Source organism: Pocillopora verrucosa, chromosome 10 (genome assembly GCF_036669915.1).
Source record: "Pocillopora verrucosa isolate sample1 chromosome 10, ASM3666991v2, whole genome shotgun sequence".
NCBI classification, from domain to species: domain Eukaryota; kingdom Metazoa; phylum Cnidaria; class Anthozoa; order Scleractinia; family Pocilloporidae; genus Pocillopora; species Pocillopora verrucosa.
The window spans coordinates 4210542-4237809 of record NC_089321.1 but is presented as its reverse complement, the minus strand read 5'-3'; the positions used below and the strand labels follow the sequence as shown (position 1 = coordinate 4237809).

Here is a 27268-nt window from a genome sequence, read left to right as displayed (position 1 = left end):
TACCAAGTCTTTGCTCGGCACCAAAAGAGAAAGACACGTACTGTGTAGTTTTCATCAGATGATTTCGGTTTTCTCTGATTGAAAAGCGCATTCACCAAAGCAAAGAGCTCGAAAATTAACATGCAGTGGTTTACGGGAAGTATTCCAGAAGCCATTTTGGAATCTAGACAGAAAGGAATAGTGTTTATCGTTTATATTGAAGGTAAGAGGTGTACGATTTTTTTAGTGAATCTTGTAAGTTTCTATCCGTAATTGTACTTAAGCAAAACTCGTAAATGATTATTAAGATATTTTCCTCACCCAAATTGATCTAGCTGAGATCCTTAAATGAATCTCCTCTCGATTTACGCCAAATTATCAGAGAGGGTGTTACTTGATTAACTCCGAGGATCTCATCGGTAATTCTCATAATTGTATGGCATACAATTCTTATGATGTTGGTTTGGAAAATTTGGTACTGGATCAACTAATTAACCCTAATTTGTATTTTTCTTTATTCCCATCGCTTGTCTGCTTGATATTGTATTGAAAGGAGAAATTCTGTCTTGGTCACTCATGGGAGTTGAAGGGTTAAAACCAAATTCTCTTGTGTTTTTCACAAGGAAATGTATAGAAGGCATTGGGGAGAATCAGTTATTGGATCTTGGGAGTGCTAGGTTTAACTATTTTTCTCAATATTTCAAGAGATGTGATAAAGCATTGGGTCTCGCATCTGATAACACTTCTTATGACTAAACCTTTCTTCATGCTTCATCATATTTTCTCCAGAGTTATTGCTAAACTGAAATGAAGCCAGATTTGAAGAACAAGGATCAAAAAATTTTAAAAAGTAATCATTTTATTTGGATCCAATTAAATCTTTTACAGGAGATAATGAAGAAACAATCAGAATGAATTCAACATGGGAAGATCCCAAGGTACATGTTATTGTACATGTAATTTCAATCCTCTCAGATCCTCCTTAAGATTGGTAGAACTGAGATGCACTCACTTGTTTGTTTTGTTGTTGGTTTTATTTGCTTCTTCCAATTTTTAGTAAGTATTATGGTTGCAAGAAGGAGCCACACTCTTGCATTTGTCAGGAAAAGAGGGAGTTGGATTTTGGATAAGAATTCCCTCTGCTCCATAATTCCCATAATAGTAAAAATAAAAATTTCATACCTGGCACTAAACTAAAATTTAAGAGCTTTACTAATAAGTGATAGGAAAAGCTAATGATTGTTAAATTCAGATTGCAGGGATATTTTCAAGAGAGAAATGTGTGGCAATAAAATTGGATCACAAGAGGTAATTACTCAGTAGAAAATACAATTTTTCTTTTGGAATGCAAAATTTATTTATTTATAATGCAATATTTATCAGTAACCAATAGATACACCAGTATACTACTAACACACACCATATTAACCCTAAACAGGTACAGAAACACTTCTGTGTATTTTCTGTGAAACTTATTTTTACAATTAAAGCCACAGAGATAATCTTTTACTTGCAATGGTTAGCTGCAGTAGTCTTAAAGTGCAATCTTTGTCTACATCTAAAATATGTATTTTTGTACAGTCTGTAAATTACCACTTCCTGTCAGGTGTAGGCTTTTTTGTTTTTTAATTGAATAATAGAAGTTCTAGGAGCAGATTCCCCAAAGATGCTGAAAAGGTGTCATACTGAAACTATTTGTGAGAATGCTGCCTGTAAGCAGCCGCCAGAGCAGTTTAAGAAATTGTAATGTTTGCTCATGGCTGCTAAAGAATAAAGAAAAAAATTTTAATCACTTAAACCTAACCCCTTAAAGTGAATATGGCTGCAAATGAACTTACTTGAATGTGTAAATACAGAGGTTACATGTGAGGTGAGATCTCTGCATTATTTTGAGAGAGCATCCCCAATATTATGGTTGTGCATTTTTCAGTTTTTAGGGAAATGATTACACTTAATATGTTTTGCTTAGCAACATAATTCAGTCAGAAAATTTCAGTCTTTTACTTTCTTCTTGATCTACTTTAGCGAGGACTGCAAGCAGTTTTCTAAACTTTGTATCCTTTGAAAACATAGAAGTCACATGTGATGGAAACTGTTGTAGATGTATCTAAAGAATTGTAGACTTTTTTTTAAAGATACACATGTATGGGAAACACCATAGGATTATCATATTCTTTTAAGTGCCCAAACATTGCTGATCTGCTTGGAATGGTTAATGGTAAAAACTGCATTAAAATATGCTTTAATTTGATACATTTATAACTCACTCCTAGTTATATAGTCAATAAATTTAATGTGTAACTCTCAGGTGATTGTTAGGCAACCAAATGAGAGCTCAATGACCAATCAACTCTTCCAAAAGGTAATTTAGTGATATTATTGTTATCATTATTATTATTATTATTATTATTATTATTATTATTATTATGTCAATTGTTTATATTCACATTCAGATCCTAAGAAAATTTTAATCATATTGCTGCTTGCAAAAATACTTTTTTGATGCAATGTAAAAGAGGCCTTAACTTGCCATCTTAAATATGAAGACCCTCTAGTTTGCATTCCTGCCACATATTTTATTGGTGAAAGTGGTTTGCCTTTAGAGGTTGTTGGTGGAAGTCTTCCTGTGGACCAATTTGTTACAAAAGCAGAGAAAGTTTTTGAGGTACTGTAAATATTTTTATTCAGGATGTGGAATACCTTCTTACTCACCTTTGCACTATTTGATGGGTAACCATTATAAACTATGTATCAATGGAAAGGTTACAAAATGTGCCATCCGCCAAAGCAGTTTCCTTCTAGCTTATATAATTGTAAATTGTCTTGAGTTATTCAATTTTTTGTACCCATCTAGTTGTGCAATTTTTATCTTTTTGAATTTTGGGCTTTGTTACATTTTAGACTCACTTGAGGTCAACTTCAATCAAACCTGTATCAAGCACTGTGTCTCAGAACAGTGAAGCTTCTATTTCAAGTGAGCAGTCTTCAGTGAGTAGCTCTCCTGCAGTAGAGCCTGCATCACAACAGAACCAAGAGGTTTCTAACAGAGAGACTGAACCTAGACCAGGACCATCAGAGGTGGGAAAAATAGATGAGATAGTTCATGTAATAGTGTAGTTTGATTGTTCAGGTGAGTGTAGTCCTGAGAAAGACTGTTGTGTAACTTGTTCAGTTCCATGTTAAAACTGACAACCTTTATTTATTAGGAAATCATTATAATTTATACAAAGTGCAGTGCTTGTGCTTTTGCTAATTGCTTAGTTGTGTGTGCTGTGTGAGTGTGAAAGGTGACAGTTATATAGTGCAACAGTTGTTGGTAGTGGTAACAGAAGTTTCGACATCATCATCATCATCAGAGTTAATTCCTTGTCTCTAACAATTTTACATGTTACCTCTAGGTTCAAACCATTTACTGTAGAGATAGTTAACATATGAAGTTGTCATTCAGTAGCATGTTGCTTAAATGGATAATTCAATTAAGAAGGCCATGAGCTACAGCTGTACATCTTTTTTATTCCAAGGTTTGCAGATTTATGGCATTGTCAAGGAATGTGACAATGCCCTTGAACAGGAAAAGTTTGGATATGATTTCTACCAGTGTCCACCGTTTAAATAATATTGTCTATTTTGGAAATTTTTCAAGTGAAGATGGTTGGTTTTGGCCCAGGCTATGATTGTACATGTAGTTTTTAGACAAAAAAAATCATAAGTGAATGGATTTGAGGATTGTAAACTTAGGAAAAGTATGAACCACTGTTGGTAATTCATTTATTGTTTGATTCTTAGGAGCCTTATGGCAGAGACCAACAGGGGGAATTATTAGAAGACAAAGTAGAAAGGTTAGTCATATTTCTGTTGAAAAGTTTTGTACAGGCCACCAATCTACACAATGTACATAAGCTTGAGAAAGTAGCCTGTGGTGCTAGGCTTGATACAAGGAATGGTTGTGCCAGACCCTTAATAAATGTCAGGTTCAAACTGCCAATTTCTTAAATAAATGCCAGATGCATTTAATGGGGGCCCTGGCATTTAATCAATGTCCCGGTGTTTATTTGCAGCTGAGGTCACATAGACCAGTCATAAGTAAGTAGTAATCTCTTGCCTATAAACAGATCAGAGGACGAGAAAATCCACTGTTTTAAGGCAGTAGGTCCACTAAGTAATGGAAAGCATGAGTTCACAGAAAGAGTGGCTGCATTTTTCAATGTGCTGGAACAAGCCACTCCTGTAGATAAAAATGAGGCCTTTGTTAATTAAGAGCCAGACATTTTTGAAAACAAAAACTTAATGAATGAAGTTTAGTATATTATTAAAAACTTAAATTATTTGTGTACCATACATTGGCTGACACAAACAAGGAGGACTTTGGCAACATTGCCGTTTATAAAGTTAATTAAAACGAGGAGGACATTGGCAACATTGCTGTTTATAAAGTTAATTAAAACTTTGTACTCATATCATTTACTTGCTCCTACATTATTCACATTTTGTTTATGCTCTGTTTGTTAGGGACACAAATCTTGATTGCAACTTGGTACACATGCCATATGTTCAGTACCATAATACTGTAACTTTGGGTAATCCAGGCGCATGACAAAGGGAGAAATTGTCCTGCACTAAGAAACTGTTCCTAGGTCTCTGCAAATCAGTAATAATAAATCACTTTGCAAAAATGGCTTAAAATTTCATTTCAGTAAATTAACTGTAGACCCCTATTATGGCCTCACAAAGAAGCAGGTCAAACCTGCCCATTTTTAAATATACTTGCCTGCTGCATTTTATCAAGAAAATATGGTATTTATGTTTTAGTCTCAAAAGTAAGAGCAGTAGGCAGTTTGGAACTCTTCTCCATCTTATGGTTGATTGTGTCAGATTCTTGAGAAAGTTTTAGCACGAAAGTGACAACAATTATTCGTAAGTTACTGCTACTATGAATTTTAACTCTCTCTTCCTGTTGTTGAGCAGAGCAAAGCAACTTATTGAACAGAGGAGACTTGAGAAAGAGGAATCAGAAAATCAGGTGAGTCCAATTTTCTAATCTAAATATAGTTGTAGTATTCTTTTTGTGGTTGTTAAAACTCATGGTGTAGCTCTGCACTTTGTAAATTATGGATGAATTATCTACTTGTAAATTAATCTTTTTAGTAGATATTTCTGTGAAATACACAATATAGTCACTAACATGTACTTGTTTGAACACTTTCTAAAAATGAACGATGTCATCAATCAATCTCCAAATATTTTTCTCTCTAAGGCACAAACTTATCATTATTATTATTATTATATGAAGTATAATTGTTCATATTAAAATAATTATTAGTATTATTGTTTTTATAAGTTTGTTCTTATCATTATCAATCCTATTCAAGTTCTCTTAAGGTTATGTTTTAATTTTGTCCAGAACTTCATGACTTTTTTAAGCAGTTTTTTCCCTTGAAGCAAAGCTTCTTTGTTAATAAGCCAACATCAGGCTTATCTCATTTTCTGGGGCATGACATCACTAAGAGTTACGAAATTCCCTTAAAAGCAAGGTAGTCCATTCCAAGATATCTTTTGCACTCTTTCATGTTTCCCAGACAGTACCCCATTTAAATGTTTATAAACCTTTGTGGAGAGAGATACTGTGAGAATATATTGTCTTGCTCTTAAGAACACCACAAAATGACCTTCTGATCCTTTCAATCTGGAGTCCAGTATCTTACTTCTAGCCAATAGGCAATTATGTTTCAGTTTTTAATGAGTTCATAATAGTGAAATTAATGTTATAAACCACTCACTGCTTTAGCACTATGATTTGGCAAAATACAAATTTGTTATCTTCACTAGTGAAGAGATGATAAAGAGAATTCTTTGCATTCTAGGAAACCAAGAAGAAAGAATTTGATAGACGTCATGAGGGACAAGAACTTGGTAAAGCAAAAAGGGACCGAGAAGAGAGACAGGCACAAAATATTGTGAATCAAATCAAAGAAGACAGAGCCAAAGAGCGGGCCCACAGGGAAGCTGTGCGGCAGCAGATTGCTAGAGATAAAGCAGAAAGGGAAGCTAGGCGACAGAATGAGGTGCAGGAGAGACAGCGTGCTCAAGCTGCCTCACCCTCACCTTCAACTACCATGACTGGAGGCAGTGAGGGGTTGGGAAAGACTGAGTGGTAAGTAAAGTAGAAATACACTAAAACATATCATTTGTACAGGTTTAGAGTTCTTGAATATCCTTCTCTTACATTGTAAAAGTAATTAAAGTACATGTGATTTATAACATCAGCCATGATTACTTTAGTTTTACATTGTTGTATTGTATTGTTATTAACTGCTCTGTACATGCAACAGAGACTTTTTGTTTTTACTTAGCATTTCTGCCCGGCTCCAGTTTCGTCTTCCAGATGGCAGTTTGTTAACAAACTCTTTCTCACCTGATACTCCTTTGGAGACCATCCAACAGTATATCATCTCTGTGAGTAATTAATTTTTAGAAGAACACATATGTGCATATCATTATAAAAACAAGCAAAATTTAAGGAGCTTTCAGAGAATTCTATCTAGATAAGTAGAGGAGAATTCAGTGTTAAATGTATTGGAACTATAATTGTTAGGTTCTTATTTTAGGGGCCAGAAATAGTTTTCTTAATCTTCCTCCTAAACAGACTAGATATCCCAATTCTTAGGTCTGCATTAGATTCTTAATATCTGCAATCTTGCCTGTGTGTGTCCAATCAAAGATTCTCTTCAAGACCATTTGATTTTTGTCAATTGTCCTCACAGCCATCAACTTCAAAACATAAGTGAGATCTTTTGACCAAATTGGTAATAAATTTACTGAAAATAAGTTTTATTAATTGTGTGAATCTTTTCAATAATTGAACAATTATTGTTCTCAGCAACTAGGACCCAGTTCCAGCTCAATAACAATGTTCACCACCTACCCTAGGCGGGAGCTGACCGAAGAAGACCTGGTAAAGAGTTTGGCTGAGTTAGGTCTGGCACCAAGTTCCACTTTAATCGTAGCTGTGGTAAGTTTAAGATCAATATTAGGTTGTTTTTAAAAACATTCATCCATTGGAAAAAGTGAATATTTGTCTCATGCAAACTTGGCATATGGCCTGGCTTACCAATGAGTTTTGTTTAATTTGTGTAACTCAGAGTTTGGTAATGAAAGTTAAAACTTTAGGAAATCAAAGCATGGTTGTGTTCTAGGAAAGCTTGGGTACTACATGCAACCAACTTTAGCTTCTTCTTCAATCTCAATGAATGTTTAATCTTTTGTTGTGTTTGTTTTTATTTTTCATTGGTTAATTATAATTGTATTTGTGAAAAATGTTTCCTTAAATTCTTTGAGTGAATTTCCACATTCTCCCATCATTCAGAAATTTCCCAAAACTTGAAAAGATTAATAAGCAATACTAAACTTTCATTTTACAGAGAGGAAGTAATTCCATCACTCCATCTGGGACTTCATCATTCCCTGAACTGTTGTTATGGATTCTTTCACCTTTGTTCACACTGATTAACTTCCTGAAAGCTTTCCTCTTTGGTAGTCCTGATCAGTCTAGAGGGACACAGAATCCTCCTTCACAGAGAACAAACAGCAGCACACAGTCACAACCATCAAAGTGAGTCTTTTATTGGTGGTTTGCCTTTTGTAAACTGCTGCACAGTTTGTTGTTGAACTTTATCACACTAGTTTGGTTGTTTGCTTGTTGGTGTTAAGAATGAAATTCTTTTCTCAAGAGCCAAAAAAAGAAAAAGCAAAAAGAATTCCCAGATATTAAGTTTGAAGAATCTTATTTACAGTCAATTTTATTGTCCATTGTGTTTTTTGGCTTGTTGTTAGACAGATAAAAGTTTTGGAGAATTAATCAACTTATGAATGCTTGAAAGTACACATATTTTTCCACTGGTGACTATACTGAATATTCAATTATCACAATTTGCAAATTTCACAAAAACAAAGATGGTCTCTTGTTTTAGATTGTCATTTCAGCAAGTAGAATATTGCTTTCTTGTGAATTTGGGCTCATAAGCTTTTCTATCTTATGAGAAAAACACAGCAAAAACAAAAGGTAATGAAAGAAATGCTCTTCGAGTCAAATTCAGAGTCATGAACAATATCTAAACTCCTTCCTTCCTAAGGTTACATGCCAACTTTCTTGCTGTTTTTTTTTTTTTTTTCATGACAGTTCTGGTGTACGTCATAGAGTCCCAGGTGGTGTTTCATCTGTAAAGAAAGAAGGCGGAATTCATCGGCTTCACAACAGAGATGATGAAGATGACGACAATAACACATGGAATGGAAACTCTACTCAACAGATGTAACTGAATGATCCAAGATTGTTTAAAATATATGGAGAGTTTAAAATTTTGTCTCTAATTTGGAATAATTCTTTTAAAATAGATTAGAGTGGAGATGAGCTTGGTTATTAGAGGGATGAGAGTCTGTGACAAATAATTCATTGATACAGAAACAATGTTCCTTTAGAAAGGAATCAAACATTTGTGTTAGCTCATTTTTGTATACAGTTCTATGTTGTGACTAGCCTGTATTGTCCATTATTCACAGATTGTCAAAGCAATTGAAAAAGAAAACAGTTTAAAAGTTTTCTTCAGTGTATTTGATGGTTAATGGCACAACAATTTTCAATGTCTTGCCCAAAGTTGTAACTAACTTCCAGTTGTCATAACAGTTACAGTTAAAATGTCAAAGGATACCACTCCCCAGTCCCTCAAGAATGCAGAGAAAAACATGGGACCAAGACTAAAATAAAACATACTATTTAAATGATATTGGAGTGAGTGGTATAGAATAAAAGAAAAGGATGTTTTCAATAATCTACGTAAATGATGTTCCTTTTTTTGAAAGCTTACATGTATCTGTCAGGGACCTCTGTTAGACCTGATGATGTAGTGGTTTTTCTGTTTTTTTTTTAATAGCAATAACTGATAGTAGAGACACACTATACTAAAAAATACCCAGAAAAAATGATAAAGTAAGCCACTGGGATAAAATATTACGTCCCAAGGAAAACTGCGGGAAAATGAGAAAATTTCATTTAAAAAAGACAACAACAACAGCAAACTTGAGCTGCAGTTTGTTTTCATTTCCCATTTCGTAATTTCCTCTTATCCTCCTTTCACTATTCCCAGGCTCCAAACGAACCATAACTATTGTGCTGACCAAGTACTTTCAGTTTCGACTTTCGCTTACGTTCAAAGCTGTTCTAATTCGCCGAATTAGTAGTTGGTCAGACGGTTGTTGAATTGCTGTGTAAAATCTTGGAAACTTTGATCAATCGCTTCAGATCGTAATCTTTTTGCCTTTTTGCCTTCACAAATCACTAGAAATAATGATGATCAATATTCATTTCACAGTTTACCGATTGTTTGTGCTTGAAGCATGCCTCTGACGGAACAAGTGAAAAATCGCAATAGTTTAGTTAGGGTGCATGCGAACTGAATCCTTTAGTAAAGAGAGTAAATCGAGCTGCTACACAATCGTAAATTGGCATATTCATATTTGAAATTCCCGACTCTTCTGCCAAAAATGCACATCAATGAAAGGGTTAAGTTTCATGTATTTTCACGCAATGGCCTACAGCTTGTTGTGGTATTTACAGCGGTGACTAATTCAGCAATGAAGTGTTTTATTGTTTGTCTGATAAAGTAGTCACTTTCTACTTAAGATCGCACTGTTGATGCGCCTCACATTAATTCAATCAGTTCGCTCTGCTCAAGAGGCACTCTCCCCACAATAGTCTCTAAAATCAGTTATCTTCTTAACGAATTCTTCGTCGCTTGTTTTCAAGGAGGGCGACTGAACATTGGGCATCGTTCGATCTCGCAGTGGCGACCACATCAACCAAGAAATGTACGTAAAAGAAGACCTTCGTGTTGTTGATGATGGGATCATGCTTATTTTTAGAACTGAAACCAGAAAATCATTATCGTAGAATTCATTTTTTTCCTCGTTTCTGTGCTGTATGGAATAGTTTCTTGAATATATAAAGTATTTTTAACAATTGCTCGTCGTGAAATGGCACAGTTTTCCATGCAACTACGCATTTGAAAATGACACATGTTGGGCGATGCATGCAATTTCCGTGACAAAGGAATACGTTAGGTCACGCGATGTTTCACCACTCCGGGCGTAGACTAAACGTAACCGTTAACTGTCGTTTCCATATAAGGTGATTCGAAACAACCTTAAGTTGATTCGATACATCGATCTAGTCGATCCAATACACGTAGAAAGTCCTTTCGACACAACTTCAGTCCGCATAATGTAGATACAAACTAGTAAAGGTTTATCATCCAAACATCTAAATTAATTATTTATCCTTTTTAAAATGTTTTCATTTCCCATCTCTCGGCATGATGTAGATACAAACCAGTAAAGGTTTATCATCCCAACATCTCAATTAATTATTTATCCTTTTTAAAATGTTTTCATTTCCCATCTCGTATTCCACACTATCCATTTCCTCTTATCCTCCTTTTACTATTCCCAGGCTCCAAACGAATCGTAACTATTGTGCCGACCAAGTACTTTCAGTTTCGACCTCCGCTTACGCCCTGATTTACCGATTTGGTAGCTGGTCAGCTGGTCGTTCAATTGCTGTCTGACAACTTGAAAACTTTGATCAATCGCTTCGAGACGTTATCTTTACTTACGGTGGCACTAAGGTGACTGCTGTTTCACATCAAACCCAACAGAAGGGCTAACATCGTGCACTGCAGTGATAAACAGAGAGTCCTGCTTGAGAAATTTCCGCCTTCGCTACTAGTGATTACACGAAGTGAGATCAAGTATTGTGGTAAGATTACTGATTCTTTTTTCTGTTTATGTCTGCTGATTATATTTTCGTCCACTTGGTGGCTCACTATCAAAGATTCATTGGACAAGTGCAATACATCATTGGGAATTGTTTTTCAAATGGGCAATAACAGTATTAATTTGACTTTGCCTTTACAAATCACTAGAAATTATGATGATCAAAATTCATTTCGCAGTTTACCGATTGTTTGTGTGTGATACATGCCTTTGTTGGAACAAGTAACAAATCACTGTAGTTAAGTTAGTGTGCATGTGAACTGAATCATGTAGAGGAGAATGTAAACGAACTGCTACGTAATCGTAAATTGGTGCGTTCGTATTTGTATCTCGACTCTTGTACCAAAAATGCCCTCCAAGGAAAGGGTTAAGTTTCATTTATTTCACGCAATGGCCTACAGCTTGTCGTGGTTATTCACCGCAGTGGCTAATTCAGTAATGACAAATTTTATTGTTTGTCTGATGAAGTCGTCAATTTCGATGTAGGATCGCAGCGTTGATGCGCCTCGTTTTTATTTAATCAGTTTGCTCCGCTCAAGAGGCACTCTCCTCTCTATACAATAGTCTCCTAAATAAGTTATCTTCGTAAGAAATTCTTCGTTGCTTGTTTTCAGGGAAGGCGACTGAACATTGTGCATCGTTCGATCTTGCAGCGGCGACCACATCAATAAAGCAGTGTAAGTAAAAGAGTAAATGAAGACCATTGTGTTCTTGATGATGCGATCACGCTTATTTTTAGAATTGAAACCAAAAAAATCAGTATCGTAGAATTCATTTTTTTCCTCGTTTCTGTGCGGGATGGAATAGTTTCTGGAATATGTAAGGTATTTTTCAACGATTTCCTGTCGTGAAATGGCGCAGTTTTCCATACAACTACGCATTTGAAAACGACTCATATTGGGTGATGCATGCAATTTCCGTGACAGGCCTTAATGTGATATGTTAGGTCACGCGATGTTTCACCACGTTGGGCGTGAAATAATTGTAACCGTTTACGGTCGTTTTCATATAGGGTGATTCAGCACAAGCTGAAGTTGATTCGATACATCAACTAAGTCGATCCGATACACGTAGAAAGTCGTTTCGACACAACTTCAGTCACATGATGTAGATACAAACTTGTAAAGGTTTATCATCCAAACATCTAAATTAATTATTTATCCTTTTTAAAATGTTGTCATTTCCCATCTCGTAATTCCACCCCGTACATTTCCTCTTATCCTCCTTTCACTATTCCCAGGCTCCAAACGAACCATAACTATTGTGCTGACCAAGTACTTTCAGTTTCGACTTCACCGATTTCGTAGTCGGTCAGCCGGTCGTTGAATTGCTGTGTGACAACTCGGGAACTTTGATAAATCGCTTCAAGACCGTAATCTTTACTTACAGTGGCGTTGAGGTGACTGCTATTTCACGTCAAACCCAACAGAAGGGCCAACATCTTGCACTGCACTGATAAACAGTCTTAGTTGAGAAAAATCCGCCTTCGCCACCGGTGATTACACGATGTGAGATCAAGTATTGCGGTAAGAATACTAATTCATTTTTCTCAGTTATGTCTGTTGATGTTGTTCCCATGCACTTGGTGGCTCACTACCAAAGATTTACTAGACAAATGCAGTACCTCACTGGGAATTATTTTTCAAATGGGCAATAACAATGTTAATTTGATTTTGCCTTTACAAATCTCTAGAAATAACGATGATCAAAATTCATTTCGCGGTTTACCGATTGTTTGTGCTTGATGCATGCCTCTGTTGGAACAAGTGAAAAATCACAGTAGATAAGTTAAGGTGTATGTGAACTGAATTATTGAGTAAAGAATGTAAAACGACCTGCTACGTAATCGTAACTTGGCACGTTCATATTTGAAATTCCCGACTCTTGTAACAAAAATGCACTCCAAGGAAAGGGTTAAGTTTCAAATATTTTCACGCATTGGCCTACAGCTTGTTGTGGTTATTCACGGCAGTGACTACTTCAGCAGCAAAGTATTTATTGTTTGTCCGATAAAGTCGTCACTTTCTACATAGGATCGCACTGTTGATGCGCCTCACATTAATCCAATCAGTTCGCTCTGCGCGCTCAAGAGGCACTCTCCATACAATCACAAACAAACAGACAAACAAACAATAGTATCTGAAATCAGTTATCTTCTTAGGAAATTCTTCGTCGCTTGTTTTCGAGGAAGGCGACCGAACATTTTGCATCGTTCGATCGCGCAGTGGCGACCACGTCAACTAGGCTCTGTACGTAATAGAAGACCTTCGTGTTCTTAATGATGTAATCACTCTTATTTTTAGAAAAATCAGTATCGTATCATTCATTTTTTTTCCTCGTTTCTGTGCGGATGGAATATTTTCTGGAATATATAAGGTATTTTTTCATCAATTTCTAGTCGTGAAATGGCACAGTTTTCCATACAACTACGCATTCGGAAACGACACATGTCCAGCGATGATTGCAATTTGCTTGACAGGCTGTGATGGGACACGTAAGGTCACGCGATTTCACCACGCCGGGCGTAAAATAATTGTAACTGTTTTCGGTCGTTTCCAAAAAAAGCTGAAGTTGATTGGATACATCGATTTAGTTGATCCGATACACGTAGAAAGTCGTTTCGATACAACTTTAGTCACATGATTTCGATACAGACAAGTGAAGGTTTACAAACCAAATATCCAAATCAAGTGGCAATCTCTGTAAAAGCGGGTCAATTCGCATCGGAAAAAAATTTTGCCTCAAATTTTTCCCATTGAACTATCTTTGGTAGCTAGTTAATAAAACCACATTGGTTTCTGGATATACATTAAAAAGTCTTTTTAATATGCTATTCGATACGTTTTGTTCATCTTTTTCGTCACGAGACAGAATCGTTTGCCAGATTTGAGCTGTTTAAATTTTTTGAGAATCAATCGGTGTGTTCTAAAAGCTTGATCCTACTATCGTTCCTTTTCAAAATTGCTTCAATCTGAGATTTATGAGGCTACTAATAAAGAACAGTCGGAGTTTGCTCAACAGGCTAATTTGCATAATTTTGCCGTCACGTTAGCAAAATTACCAAAAGTTTGAAGTCACTACGGCAAAGGAAATTAACAAGTGCAAGATGTTTTTACATTTCTATGCTTTCGAACATCTTATAAGAGGAAGTCAATCGGAGTTTTTAATGGTCCGGTCTGGACTTAAGAAATATCACCCAAGAAAGAAAGAGTACTTTTGACCAATTTCAGAAAGCTATCTAACGGGTGTTTTTTAATAAATTATGGCGAACCTCTGTATAAACACATATCAGAATTGAAATACTTTCCAAACCCCTTAGACATCACACAATAGAAAGGAACACAATCGATTTCTTGCTGCATGTGGTGTGTCACGAGGAGCGAGCTTGTCAACTTTGGAAAATTTTCGATGTCTCAAGAGGTCAAAAAAGGGCCTTTTGCAGCTTTGATTATTGAGAGCTCTCTTCAAGTTTATTTTTAACGTATTTCCAGAAACCAACGTGGTTCTATTTACTAACTACCAAAGATAGCTTAATGAGCAAAGTATGAGGCAAAACTTTTTCCGATGCAAGATACCCTGGACCGCTCTTACAGAGATCGCTACTAAAGAAGAGGGGAGAAACACGAGTCGTAGTTGTAAAGCCGCTTCCTGTGTGCTTTGCAACAGAACAGAGCACAGTCAAGGTCTCTATTTGTTAATTAGAATGTTCAGGAATGTTACGGAATTTTCCAGAATTTTCCATGGGCCTGGTTTCATGAATGGTCCTTAAACCCAGCGCTTTATTCTCTCTCCTTTACTCTCTACTTCGTTTTATTGATTTTATAACTGATTGATTTGTAATTGATTTATCAATTAATTAATCAAAGCCCTTTAAATTTACTTCCCACCTTCAAAGGCCGAAAAAGAATAGTTTTTTCTTTTATTTGACTAAACTGACTTCAAACATTTTATCTGTCCAGAAAGAAAGTTTTAAAATGTTCAAAAGCACCCGAGTTATTCAGAAAAACGTAATTTCAAATAAAAGTTAATAATCATGAAGGTGTCGTAATCTCGTACCTGGCCGAGTACCCTGAGGTAATTTCCGCGGCAACCGCTCATCTTGGGGCTCGCTTTGTTTACATCGCGCATTTGACAAAGTTCACACGTGGAAGCTCTTTGCTTATGTGTCGTTAATGATCTCGCGACAAACAATCACACTGGTTTGATGTACACTATTTTTATTCTCCTACTCACTAGTAACTCCGATCTCACAATCAATCAACCCAAATCATCTGATGCGGCTCTTCTCTGTTGGAATTCTCTGGCGTCAGCTCTTAGCGTCTTTCCTCTCGTTCGTTCAGGTCTGTTGCAGGTTAATTGAAGAGGATACAGCAGCTGCAGTGGTCTCTCTATGAGTGTCTTCCCAGCTTTTAGCTGCGCCCCTCTTATCACTCCATCCTGACCTTGAATCAGGCGTTCCACCACACCAATCTTCCATTTGCTTCCGTTACGCTCCTTTCCCTTGATAGGCATTACGTCTTCTTCTTTCAAGGAAGCTTCTTTCGTTTAATGGTTGAGATTGTGACGCTCTCTTAGGGCCTTTGGGTACTCGATTGTCCATCTTTTCCAAAGGACGTCCTTCCATTTCCGTAGGTACTTGGCGCGTTTTCTGAGCCCATAATCTTCAACGTTGGTTGGTTCTTCTTAAGGAATTTGGGGTTAGGGGTCAAAACTAGTATTTAAATATCGTCTTCTACATAACCAAGAAGTTTGTTGTTAAGGGTTGTCTCCACATCCAAGATGATCTCTTCCGATTCATGCCAGCCCAGGTGACCGTTTCCGATTGCTTCGTACATACTCTGCTTCATGATGCCAATCAATCTTTCGAACTGATTGTCCCACTACGGAGCTCTATTGAGATTACACTGCCACCGGATGTTTTGCTTGGCTAGCCAGTCGTTCATCTTCTCATCTTGTTCAACTTTCTTTAGCTATTTGGATGCTGAAACGTAGGTTCTCCCATTATCGGAGAAGATTTTCTATGGCCGTCCTCGTTTCGCCACGAAACGTTTCAGACTGCGCAACAAGTGTTCCGTTGTTTGATCTGGTAGTAGATCCAAATAGACGGCACGGGTTGAGCTGCATGCATATAGTAGAATGTATGCCTTCGTATCGCTTTTATTCTTGCTGAAGTACTTGATAGGCCCAGCAAAGTCGACTCCAATTGACTTGAAGGGCACTGATCCTTCTGTTCTTTCCTTGGGTAGGTTTCCACTTGGTGGGTTTGCTAAGGCGGTTACTTGAAAGCGTTTACACTCAACGCACTCATTTATCACTCTCTTTGTTCGTCTTCTGAAGCGAGGTATCCAATATTTCTCTCGTATCTTCGCCATTGTCAAACTGACCCCCCCATGAAGAGTCTGAAGGTGGGCGTGCAATACCAGCCTTTTGCTGAACAAAGCATCATATGGAAGGTAAATGGGGTAGTCTCCCAGGATACGCCCTCTGCATTCGTACAGTCCATCTGCGTTCTTCTGGAGATTGAGACGTTGCTGATCTTCTTGAAAACCGCTCGTACCCTGGCATCTGACCTGTGTCCCTTTTTCCTAGAAATTCATCTGCCTACTAGTGTTTGGCTCTGCAGTTTCGAATAAAGCGCGAAACCCACCACTGGTCTTGGATGGTTGTCCATAGGTCCTATTTCTGCATCAGCTTATCATGTCCGTTATTTGTTTCAGTGGTGACTGCTAGTACTTCCTTGATAAGTGTGGCCTCAGCTTGCGTCTCTCTGGTCGGACTTGTCACAATATCTGGAGGCCACCGTTGTTGATCTGCTAACCATAAAGGTCCACGCCAGGTCTGTTGTCTCAAATAACAGACCACTTCGGCTTCCGAGATCGGCAGGGTTGTCCGTCGTCCCGACGTGTCGCCAACGGATGTAATTCTTGTCCTAGATCTTCGAAACTCGATTTCCCACAAATTGTTTGTAATTTCCACCCCCTTTGATCTAATGTAGGGCTACACTGCTGTCGAGCCAACCATACACGCTCCTAATTGGGAATCCTTGTAGGGCTTCCTTCGCGTTGTCCACAAGGTTGGTTGCCATGTGCCCAGCGACTAACTCGAGCCTTGGTGTGGTTAAATCTTTCTTCGCCAGTCTGGACTTTGAGGCTACCAGACCTTGGGTGATGCCAGACGATTTTTGTGTGACTGCATACACGGCTGCTGAATTGTCTTTGCTACCAGCATCTCCGAAAGCGTGAGGGTCGATACTTAAGATTTCTTCTCGGTACTCGACAAGGCTTCCTCGGACTTCTACTTTTCCAGTCAGCAATCTTTCCCAGCTCTCCCACGCGTTCTTAAGCTCTCTGGGAAGATCACAGTCCCAAGGTACTCGGGCGTCGCATGTTTCTCTGTACAGCATCTTTCCAGCCAAGGTGACGGGTGATGCTAATCCTAAAAGGTCGTACGTCTTAGATATCTTCCTGAGGATTTCTCTCTTGGTTACTTTGACGATTGGGGCGGGAAAGGCGACTTCTATTGTGTCCAATGTTTTGTTCCACGGTACGCGCGTAGCAGTTTGGTCTCCCCCGTCTTTATACCCATATGATACTTGGCGAAGCTTTGCCTTGTATCTAGCACAGTAGTTAGTTGTTGTCCTGCTGTTTCCTCCACGGGCGTGGCAAAGCTGTGACTTGCCTCCTGTTGAGTGGTTGAATGTTCTTCTGCCGCTTTCTCTGAGTATGGTGGCTCGTCCATGGATGACAAACTTGAATGCCATTTGTGCAGCTGGAATCTCCCCACTCTGAAAATAGCCTAGGCTGCTTGTGTCTCGACTACAGTTGTTTCACCAGTCATATGAAGAGCTTCTCAAACTTAACATCTGTGCGGTGGATAAACCAGGTCAACTTAGTTTTCTGTTCGACAAAATAAGTGTTAACATTAGGGGACTTGAAGCTCTGGGATTCAAGTTCGAGCAGTACGGTAGTTTGCTCATTCCAATTATTATGGCCAAACTCGAGTGACAAGAAATACGTCTCAAGACGTTGGGGAGATCGACTCCTTGCTCGATCCTATACGAAAGCCACGACCGAGCAAGTTAAGGGTCCACCGACCTCAAAGCCCCCGCTACCGACAGCTGGAATGTTTTTTGGTGCTACTTCAAACACACAGTCAACAATTCCAAAATGTGCCCACTGCACTGAAAGACATTCCTCAGCGTCTTGCCACAAGGTAACAGATATCAGTGCCAGGAGAGACAATCTTAGACGCGAGAAAAGGTGTTTTATGTGTTAGAAGAAGGGACATTTAGTCGATCAGTGCGACAAGAGTTGTAGAAATTGCAAGCGAAGACATCATCAATCGATCTGTCAAGCACAATCACCCGGTGAAACACTGAATTGTCATCTGCCACCTCCCGAGGAAAAACTGCCTCAAGGCGAACCGGAGACTCAAGTCCCAAATAGCGAAACGAGAGTCAGTACAACTAATACAACTAATACAGAAACCCCAACAACTCAACGAACAACTTCGACGTCGAGTAGCAAGGAGAGTGTTTTGTGAATGAATGAATGAATCAATGAAGATCAGAACAAATCGATGACGGTGCGTATTCTTTTCGACGGCGGCAGTCAGAGATCTTACATTACCGGCAATGTAAGCAGGAAGTTAGGTCTGAAGTCAGCGAACACCGAAACCTTGCATCTAAATACGTTCGGAAAAATTACTCATCGAAAACAAAGGTGTGAAGTCGTCAGTTTGCCGATTTGGACCAACGACGATGAATATGTTAGAGCGCTTAAGTTCCCGATGATTTGCTCACCGCTGACTGAAAGAGCGCACCTACAAGATCATCTGCATTTACAAGAATTAGAGTTAGCTGACGGTGTTCAGAGTCTAAATTCAATCGACATCTTGAGTAGTTCAGATCATTACTGGGACTTTGTTACAGGCGAATCTATTCGAGGAGATTTTGGTCCCACCGCCGTTAAAAGTAAGCTGGGATGGCTTCTTTCTGGTCCCACCAATAATTCACAAAACGAAACAAATGTCGTTTCTGATTTGGTCATAACGGGCGAGTCTTTTTCGAACCGTGCAAAGGAAAGCGACGAGATGGCGGACGTGCTGGAAAGACTCTGGGACGTTGAAGGCCTAGGAATAGTGGAAACCAACTACGAAAGCGAATTAGTCAAACGAAAGGGAGACATTACGTTCAATTATGAAGTCGAATTGCCTTGGAGGGGTGACTGCTTACCCCAATCTAACAATTATGAAATGTGTGTAACGGTCATTGCATTCAAAATCGAAGAGGGAGCCGAATTTGCTGAAAGAAGTAAAAGAAAGAAAGGGATCGTCGAAAACTGTGCCGGAGACCGAAGATCAAACGCTCGATAAAAGCAAACTTAACACAAACGAATTCACTACTCGCCACATCACACAGTTGTGCGAAGAGATCGCGAGACGACAAAGGTTGGAATTGTTTTTAGTCAGGTTGTCAACAGAGAGGCTCCGTATAACTTCTTCGACTTCGTTTGGGAAGTTCTGCTGAAGGTTTCACAGGTGCTGATCTATAACTCCTCCAAGATGGAATGGTGATGTGGATATCCCGAATAGTGCTCGTGTGAATCTGAGAGGTTCCGCTTGCTTGGTCTCTAGGTCCTTCAACCAATGAAATCGCATCGTGTCTCGTTCTCCCTCTCTGGTCCTCACTTGTAAGAACCATTGTTTTAAATCACCTGCTTGAACCACGGGATAGAATCTGTTCCTGGCGAGTACACTCCAAAGCTTATTCTGCGAGGGTGGACCTGTCTCTGAACACTCATCAAGGGAGGATGCTGATTTACTGCTTCGGGCAGGTCCACCGTAGATGATATGAATCTTAGTACTCTCAGCTGTCTCCCGCACTACCTTTTTGTGTGGAAGGTAGAACTCTTATTCCTCTGGTTCCTTGAGTGCTCGTTCCAATATTGCTTGCGTCAACTGGTCCTGAGTGATGTCATCACATTTTGGCAACACGCATGGCTACTTCTCCAATTTTCTCATCAGGTTGTCCAAGCGCTTCAAACTCCATGCTTGTTGTGAGGTAAGGATGGATGGTTACCTTCCAGAGTAGACAGGATACATACCATCCTTTAGGGCTTCTCACAAGCTGTTCTTTAAACTCCTCGTAGACTAGGTTTTGGTTGCCATCGGGACAATCTTCTAATCCAAGCACATTCATCGAGTCTGCAAAGCTCTCCATAATCAACTTTGGATGTCTTGGTCAGAAACATCTGGGTTAGGAGTGGTTCGCTTCCAGAAGACATGGGGATCCATCCAAAGCGCGTTAGTTCAAATATCGGTTCTGCAGGTTTCCCCATTTTAGGTGTGGTCTCCGTTTTAATTCTTGTGTATTCGCTTGTTCCGAGGATTAAGTGGACGGCGAGCTCTTTCTTCAAATCGACTTCATCTACTTCCACCTCTCTCAGGTGGTCGTACTCCGCCAAGATGTCTTTGTACCACGAATTGGTTAGGGTTAGCGGCACACAGGTTACGAAGTCCTCCTAGCTCAAGGATGGTCTACCGCTTACAACAGAAAGCTACCAACGAGCGAAAAATATTCTAAGAGGCAAGTATGGGAAAGAAAATGAAATTGTTAGCGCTTACGTCACTAGTATCATGTCACTTCCGACGATTCATGGAACCAACCCAAACAAAATCTTGGATTGCTATGAAAAGCTGTGTTCGAACGTACTTTCCCTAGGAACTGTGGGAAAGTTAGGAGAAGTAAATGAGTATGTCTGGATGACTATGAATAAGCTGGAAGGGATTAGAAGGGATTAATGGAAGCTGGAAGGGATTAGAAGGGATTAATGGAAGCTGGAAGGGATTAGAAGGGATTAATGGAAGCTGGAAGGCATTAATGCGAACCGATGACCAATGGCAGGAGTGGAAATTTCCTCAACTTGTAGTAGCGTTACGATTGTTGACTTTTTGGGGTGTGTGGGATGATTAAAAAATGATTCAGGATGTTTTATAACAAAGTTCCTATAAAACACGCGCTGTTATTGGTTAAAAGAACGTGCTCTATCAGAGTACAAAGCACGGAGCTGAGCTAAGGCTGTCACGTTATCTGCCAAATTCTCGGTTTGCAGCTGACGTCATACATTTAAGTTAAGCGTCCGCCATGTTGGTGCCCATCTCAGGTGCGTGTACTAAGTCCGACCATTTAGCAACAGGAGGACCAACATAGCTTTGTAAACATGCCAAGCGCCGTTATTTACGTTATTATAACGTGAGCAGAGACAAAACACCTCACTTCTTTCGCGCTCTAGCCGCTTCCTGCGTGCTTTACAACAGAACAGAACGCAGTCAAGGCTTCTTTTTTTTTAATATAGAATGTTCAGGAATGTTACGGAATTTTCCAGAATGTTCCATGGGCCTGGTATTATCAATGGTCCTTAAACCCAACACTTTATTCCTTCTCCTTTACTCTCTACTTCGTTTAATTGATTTTATAACTGATAGGTTTGAAATTCATTTATCAATTAATTAACTAATTATTTGATTAACGCCCTTTAAATAGACTGCATGATATCTTTCAGCACGGAGCTTCTTTGACGCTTGCACAGGTCTTAAAAATACTGTTACCAGTTTTTTGCTGTCGCTTAAAATGGTTTAATTACTAAAGGTTTAGATTTGGTAATTATTTTTGACTGTTAGCTGATATTAGTATTTTTAACAAAGGTTTACAAGACACGCCTACAAAAGACATGGCCGCTGCAAAAGAATATACTGATGAGCAACTAAACTATTTCAAGATTTGTCACGTCACAACTGACATCCTAACTGAAGGTTTGCGAATAATTTTCAAACAAGAATGGGACAGTCGTTACAGGACTACTTTTGGAGAATGGAAAGATGATCCTAATAACGGGAAAGATTTTTATAGTAACGAGTCCCCGAAAAACCAAAGGAGGAACAAGCATATGTTGTCGACCATGATTAAAGGAAATAGAGCGGAATGGGATTCTACGATGTTGCTTTACGCCATTCTCTACTCAGATTGCATCTACAGTCTAAACGCGGTGGTGAGAACGAATGTCGACGATCTCAGAAAATTTCGCAATGAAGAATTTGCTCATATGCCACAAGGTCAACTTTCGGAGTTAGACTTCAAAAATGCTATTGGCAAAGTTTTTGCTGCATTCCAAGCACTAGGTCTTTCCACTGTAGAAATTCAAGAGATCACAAACCAAAAGACGTTTCCGACAGAGGAGTTAAGAGATCTCTTAGACAAAGTGAAAGCTTTAAAGAAAGACTTGCACATAAAAGAGAAAGACAATAAGGACCTTGAAGATCAGCTGAAGAGGATAGAGAGTCAACGCCAGGATCTGGAAGATCAGCTGAAGGAAACAAGAAAACAACGAATTTGTCTTGAAGATCAGCTTAAGGAAACTGAAAAACAACTACAGGTTCTTAAAAATGAGATTAACGAAACAGAAGAAAAACGAGTGGACCTTGAGGACCTCTTAGAGAAAAAAGAAAATAAGCTACAGGAAACAGAAGAAAAACGAGTGGGCCTTGAGGACCTCTTAGAGAAAAAAGAAAATGAGCTACAGGAAACAGAAGAAAAACGCAGGAACCTTAAAGACCAGCTTGAGACAACAGAAGAACGACAAAGGAACCTTAAAGATAACCTAAAGGAGACAGAAGAGAGACGGAAGAGCCTCGAAGATCAGTTACATGAGAAAGAAAAACAAGTTAAGGTTCTTTCAGAACAACTACTGAACGACACCTCCCCGTTTTGCATTCTTCCTCCTAAACCTACGCACGACATAGGAAGTCGCGATGTTGAGGTTGCTGACATCACAAACCAGCTGCAGGAGCTTAAGCAAGCTGATGCGAGCAACTTAAGTATCTTGTATATATCCGGGAATCCTGGAAGCGGTAAATCCCAACTGGCAGGCCTTGTAGCCAAGAGATTTTACGAGAAAGCCCAAGAAGATTCTTGCTCTGAAGTGTTTGTTATGACACTGAATGCCGAGACGCTGGGCACACTTTTGGATTCTTACATCACGTTCGCTAGACAAATGAAGTGCCCCGAAGATGCGATTACACAAATCCATATCTCCAAAGATTTGAAGACAGAGGACAAGATTAACAGCTTGATATCCTTAATCAGCTCAAAGATCGGTCAGTACGAGTCCTGGCTTCTGTTGGCTGACAACGTGAAAAGCTTATCTGAAATGCATGTTCATTTACCCCAGCAAGGACACGGACAATGGGGAAGGGGGTATCTGTTGATCACAACCCAAGATAGTACATGTGTACCGTTAACAAGCACTTCCATTCGACACATCTCAGTAAGCGAGGGTATGCAGTCCCAAGAGGCATGTTCTTTGTTAGCCCTTATTTCTGGCATCAGCGATAGTGAGATAGAAGAACTAGTAGCTAGAGAACTCGACTACCAACCTCTTGCTTTAGCAAGTGCAGCCACCTATGTGAAGCAACTCCGACAGAGGAAACGTTCCTCAGAGTTTGGATGGAATGACTTTCTGAGGAAAGTAGAGAAAGGGCAACGTGATGCGACAGAGACTCTACTTACAGAGACCAACCCATGTTACAAGAAATCGATGACAACAGCAACAATACTGGCCATTAAAGAAGTGATGCAATCAGACAAAATCATAGATCATGCATTAAGTTTTCTCTGCCTCCTTTCGTCACAGCCCTTAAATGCGGATATCGTGATGAATTATATCGTGAGCGTCGATGAAGGAATAAAAGATGAAGAGATGATAATTATGAAACTCCAAAGATGTTCGCTAATTTTAACACATGAAGATGAGTTTGGTTTCCACATACGGGTACATCAGGTTGTGCGCGATGTCGTAAAGTCTTTGATTAAGGGCCACCCGGAAAGCCGTCACATAAAAACTTTGAATAGCGCTGTTGCTGCGTTTAACCAGTTTATAGATGACAACCTACCGGAGGAATCGTCAGATTCAATTTTGCAAAGCCACGCCCTTGCCCTACATTTGGAAAATTTCATTCTTACTTTTGAAAACATACTTTCGAAAGCTGTCCTTCCTCAAATATTCCAGACTGGAATGGGAAATCTCGGCAAGATATGTGAGAACCATTGTCATTTTCAGGCCGCAAAGAAATTCTATGCATTTTCATTGCAATTTTTCCTCCAAAAGCTTGGACCAAAGCACACTAGTGTTGCAACAAGTTACAATAACTTGGGTGTGGTGCACTTCAAACTGGGCGACTTTGAGAAGGCCAAGGAGTATCACGAGCTTGCTCTGAGTATTAGACAGAGAAAGCTAGGACCTGAGAATGTACAAGTGGCAACTAGTTACAATAACTTGGGTCTGGTGCACGAACAACTGGGCGACTTTGAGAAGGCCAAGGAGTATCACGAGCTTGCTCTGAGTATTTACCAGAAAAAGCTAGGACCTGAGAATGTACAAGTGGCAACTAGTTACAATAACTTGGGTCTGGTGCACGAACAACTGGGCGACTTTGAGAAGGCCAAGGAGTATCACGAACTTGCTCTGAGTATTAGACAGAGAAAGCTAGGACCTGAGAATGTACAAGTGGCAATTAGTTACAATAACTTGGGTGCGGTGCACTTCAAACTGGGCGACTTTGAGAAGGCCAAGGAGTATCACGAGCTTGCTCTGAGTATTAGACAGAGAAAGCTAGGACCTGAGAATGTAAAAGTGGCAACTAGTTACAATAACTTGGGTCCGGTGCACTTCAAACTGGGCGACTTTGAGAAGGCCAAGGAGTATCACGAGCTTGCTCTGAGTATTTACCAGAAAAAGCTAGGACCTGAGAATGTACAAGTGGCAACTAGTTACAATAACTTGGGTCTGGTGCACGAACAACTGGGCGACTTTGAGAAGGCCAAGGAGTATCACGAGCTTGCTCTGAGTATTAGACAGAGAAAGCTAGGACCTGAGAATGTACAAGTGGCAACTAGTTACAATAACTTGGGTGCGGTGCACTTCAAACTGGGCGACTTTGAGAAGGCCAAGGAGTATCACGAGCTTGCTCTGAGTATTAGACAGAGAAAGCTAGGACCTGAGAATGTACAAGTGGCACCTAGTTACAATAACTTGGGTTCTGTTTACGAACAACTGGGCGACTTTGAGAAGGCCAAGGAGTATCACGAACTTGCTCTGAGTATTAGACAGAAAAAGCTAGGACCTGAGAATGTACAAGTGGCAACTAGTTACAATAACTTGGGTCCGGTGCACTTCAAACTGGGCGACTTTGAGAAGGCCAAGGAGTATCACGAGCTTGCTCTGAGTATTAGACAGAGAAAGCTAGGACCTGAGAATGTACAAGTGGCAACTAGTTACAATAACTTGGGTGTGGTGCACGAACAACTGGGCGACTTTGAGAAGGCCAAGGAGTATCACGAGCTTGCTCTGAGTATTTACCAGAAAAAGCTAGGACCTGAGAATGTACAAGTGGCAACTAGTTACAATAACTTGGGTGTGGTGCACGAACAACTGGGCGACTTTGAGAAGGCCAAGGAGTATCACGAGCTTGCTCTGAGTATTAGACAGAGAAAGCTAGGACCTGAGAATGTAAAAGTGGCAACTAGTTACAATAACTTGGGTCTGGTGCACGAACAACTGGGCGACTTTGAGAAGGCCAAGGAGTATCACGAACTTGCTCGTAGTAATTACCAGAAAAAGCCACGACCTGTGCGTGTTTATGATGCGTCTGTACCAGCTACCAAAAGTCTCGTGAGGTCTGTTTATATGGCTCAGGATATTTTACAGGAAGCCGAGGAGTGTCATGTTCCTGCCACTAACTACCGTTCCCGGAAACGTGCAGGCGGAGATAGTCTTGCTCCAGTTTTAAACGATGGGATCGATGCCTTGAGTCAAAGCTTGTTTGAAAGAAGTGTTAAATCCTCTAAAAAGCGAAAGACAAAAAAGGAGTGAGAAATAGGAGGACAGAAATCGTACGAATTAGTTACAAGTCATTTTCTTGAATTGCTGAGATTCCCAGACGAGACAATGAAAGGAATTATTTCGTAACGTAACCGGAAGATTTGAATACAACTCACGAGATTGAATTTCGAATAAGTATTGTTCATAACGGCCCGTGTTCAGCATGTTTCTTGACATCAAAACCTTTCCGAATAGGTGGAATAGACTTGTTCGTGTTTTGACTTGTTTCGATTGGCTGTCCTCTTCTTTTTATAAGTTTAAATCTGGATTTTTTTTATCTTTTGTCAAACAACAGGCAATTCTTATCTGGCAATTTTTTTTTAAATCTTTTTTTTAAATCTTTTTTTTAAATCTTTTTTTTTTTAAATCTTTGCTGTGAAGAAAAGTGTTAAAGCCAACAGTAGTTCAGCTTTTCAATTAACGAGCACAAACTGCACTTATTATGTTTGGAAACTGTTCCTTTGACGATGCTATCGTAGCCTTAGTTCATTTAGTAGCCAAAGATCCTACGTTTTCAATTTTATCGAGCCGTTTTTCCACTCATAATAACAGGCGTGCAGTTGAAAAGATATCCTTGCGAAAATTTCACGAGTTCTTATAATCGAATAAGTTGTCTTCCTGTTAGTTTACTTGGACATTTTATTCTTGGAATAATTTCGTAAAAAAGGCCATGGTTAGTCATCGTGGTGAATAACAATAAAAGCTAAGTTTTCCGTTTGTCTCACGATGTAGTCACGTTTGATGTAGATTGCGACGTTTCGACTGCATACTGCTATTCTTCTTTCAGGCGATGAGGTCGACTGGTCATGCGCGATCTTATAAAACATGATGCTCTGCTGTGACTGCTTGTTTTTCAACAGCTCTGATTGGTGCATTTCGATCCCTGCTGTTTCACTCAGTGATTTGCTCCCTCGGTGGTCCGCTGTCGCACGGCTCTCCTGTTGTTGTGTTTTTTGATCGTGGGCATCCACGCTTCTAGAATTTCTATTCCACTTTCCCTGTTGATGTTGTCAGGGGGAAGTCCTATATGAATTGCCTTTTTGACCCTGCGCGCGTAGTAATAAGGGTCACGATCGATTAACTTTACTTCGTTCCAGAGTGGCTTGTGTCCGGTGTTGTGGGCATGCTGTGAAACGGCGGAGGTCTCGGTACGGGCGAGTCGGATGTCTCGATCATGCTCCTTAATTCTGTCTTGCATGGGTCTTCCAGTCTCTCCCATGTACACCTTGCCGCATTCACAGGGAATCCTCAGTGTTAGCACTCGTATGATTACGAATTGGACTCCATTAAGTACCTTACTTATTAGGAGAAATTCCAAATAAATTACTGTTGGAACTGAGTGCTGACTATTTTAAAAATCCTTGTCTCCTTGAGCTCCGCAAGAACGCCATTGAGGTTGATCTCCGTGTGCCAGGAAATGATATCAAGTTTCCGTTCCCGCCGAGCTATTTCGCCCGATTTGACAGCGTTCCTGTCAGGAAACCTGAAAATATATTGCAGCTGGAAAACCTACTGTCACAGTGGTTAAT

At 39.5% G+C, this 27268-nt stretch overlaps 3 protein-coding genes across 4 annotated transcripts; 2 read left to right on the top strand and 1 right to left on the bottom strand.

The window, feature by feature from the left end:
* The first annotated feature begins 19 nt into the window (after window positions 1-19).
* On the top strand, window positions 20-8804 carry LOC131788127 (UBX domain-containing protein 4). The gene is made up of 13 exons (XM_059105198.2): window positions 20-202; window positions 868-917; window positions 1232-1287; window positions 2005-2033; window positions 2526-2644; window positions 2881-3057; window positions 3766-3818; window positions 4945-4999; window positions 5841-6130; window positions 6330-6432; window positions 6857-6988; window positions 7398-7588; window positions 8156-8804. The coding sequence occupies exons 1-13, from the start codon at window positions 121-123 to the stop codon at window positions 8289-8291; spliced, it is 1473 nt and encodes a 490-aa protein (XP_058961181.2). The 5' UTR covers window positions 20-120; the 3' UTR covers window positions 8292-8804.
* Window positions 8805-10512: 1708 nt separating this feature from the next.
* On the top strand, window positions 10513-27006 carry LOC131787509 (uncharacterized). Of its 2 annotated transcripts, none has more exons than XM_066173354.1 (4): window positions 10513-10786; window positions 11418-11480; window positions 12193-12329; window positions 21508-27006. In XM_066173354.1, exon 4 carries the CDS (start codon window positions 21534-21536, stop codon window positions 25728-25730), a length of 4197 nt encoding a protein of 1398 aa, XP_066029451.1. In that variant the 5' UTR covers window positions 10513-10786; window positions 11418-11480; window positions 12193-12329; window positions 21508-21533; the 3' UTR covers window positions 25731-27006. The 2 variants fall into 2 exon arrangements, with proteins under 2 accessions (XP_066029451.1, XP_066029450.1); XM_066173353.1 differs by having other exon boundaries at window positions 12044-12329.
* LOC136283951 (uncharacterized) lies at window positions 19336-20023 on the bottom strand. Its single transcript, XM_066173552.1, has 2 exons — window positions 19883-20023; window positions 19336-19689 (listed from the first exon to the last, which is right to left on the bottom strand). The coding sequence occupies exons 1-2, from the start codon at window positions 20021-20023 to the stop codon at window positions 19336-19338; spliced, it is 495 nt and encodes a 164-aa protein (XP_066029649.1).
* Window positions 27007-27268: the final 262 nt, after the last annotated feature.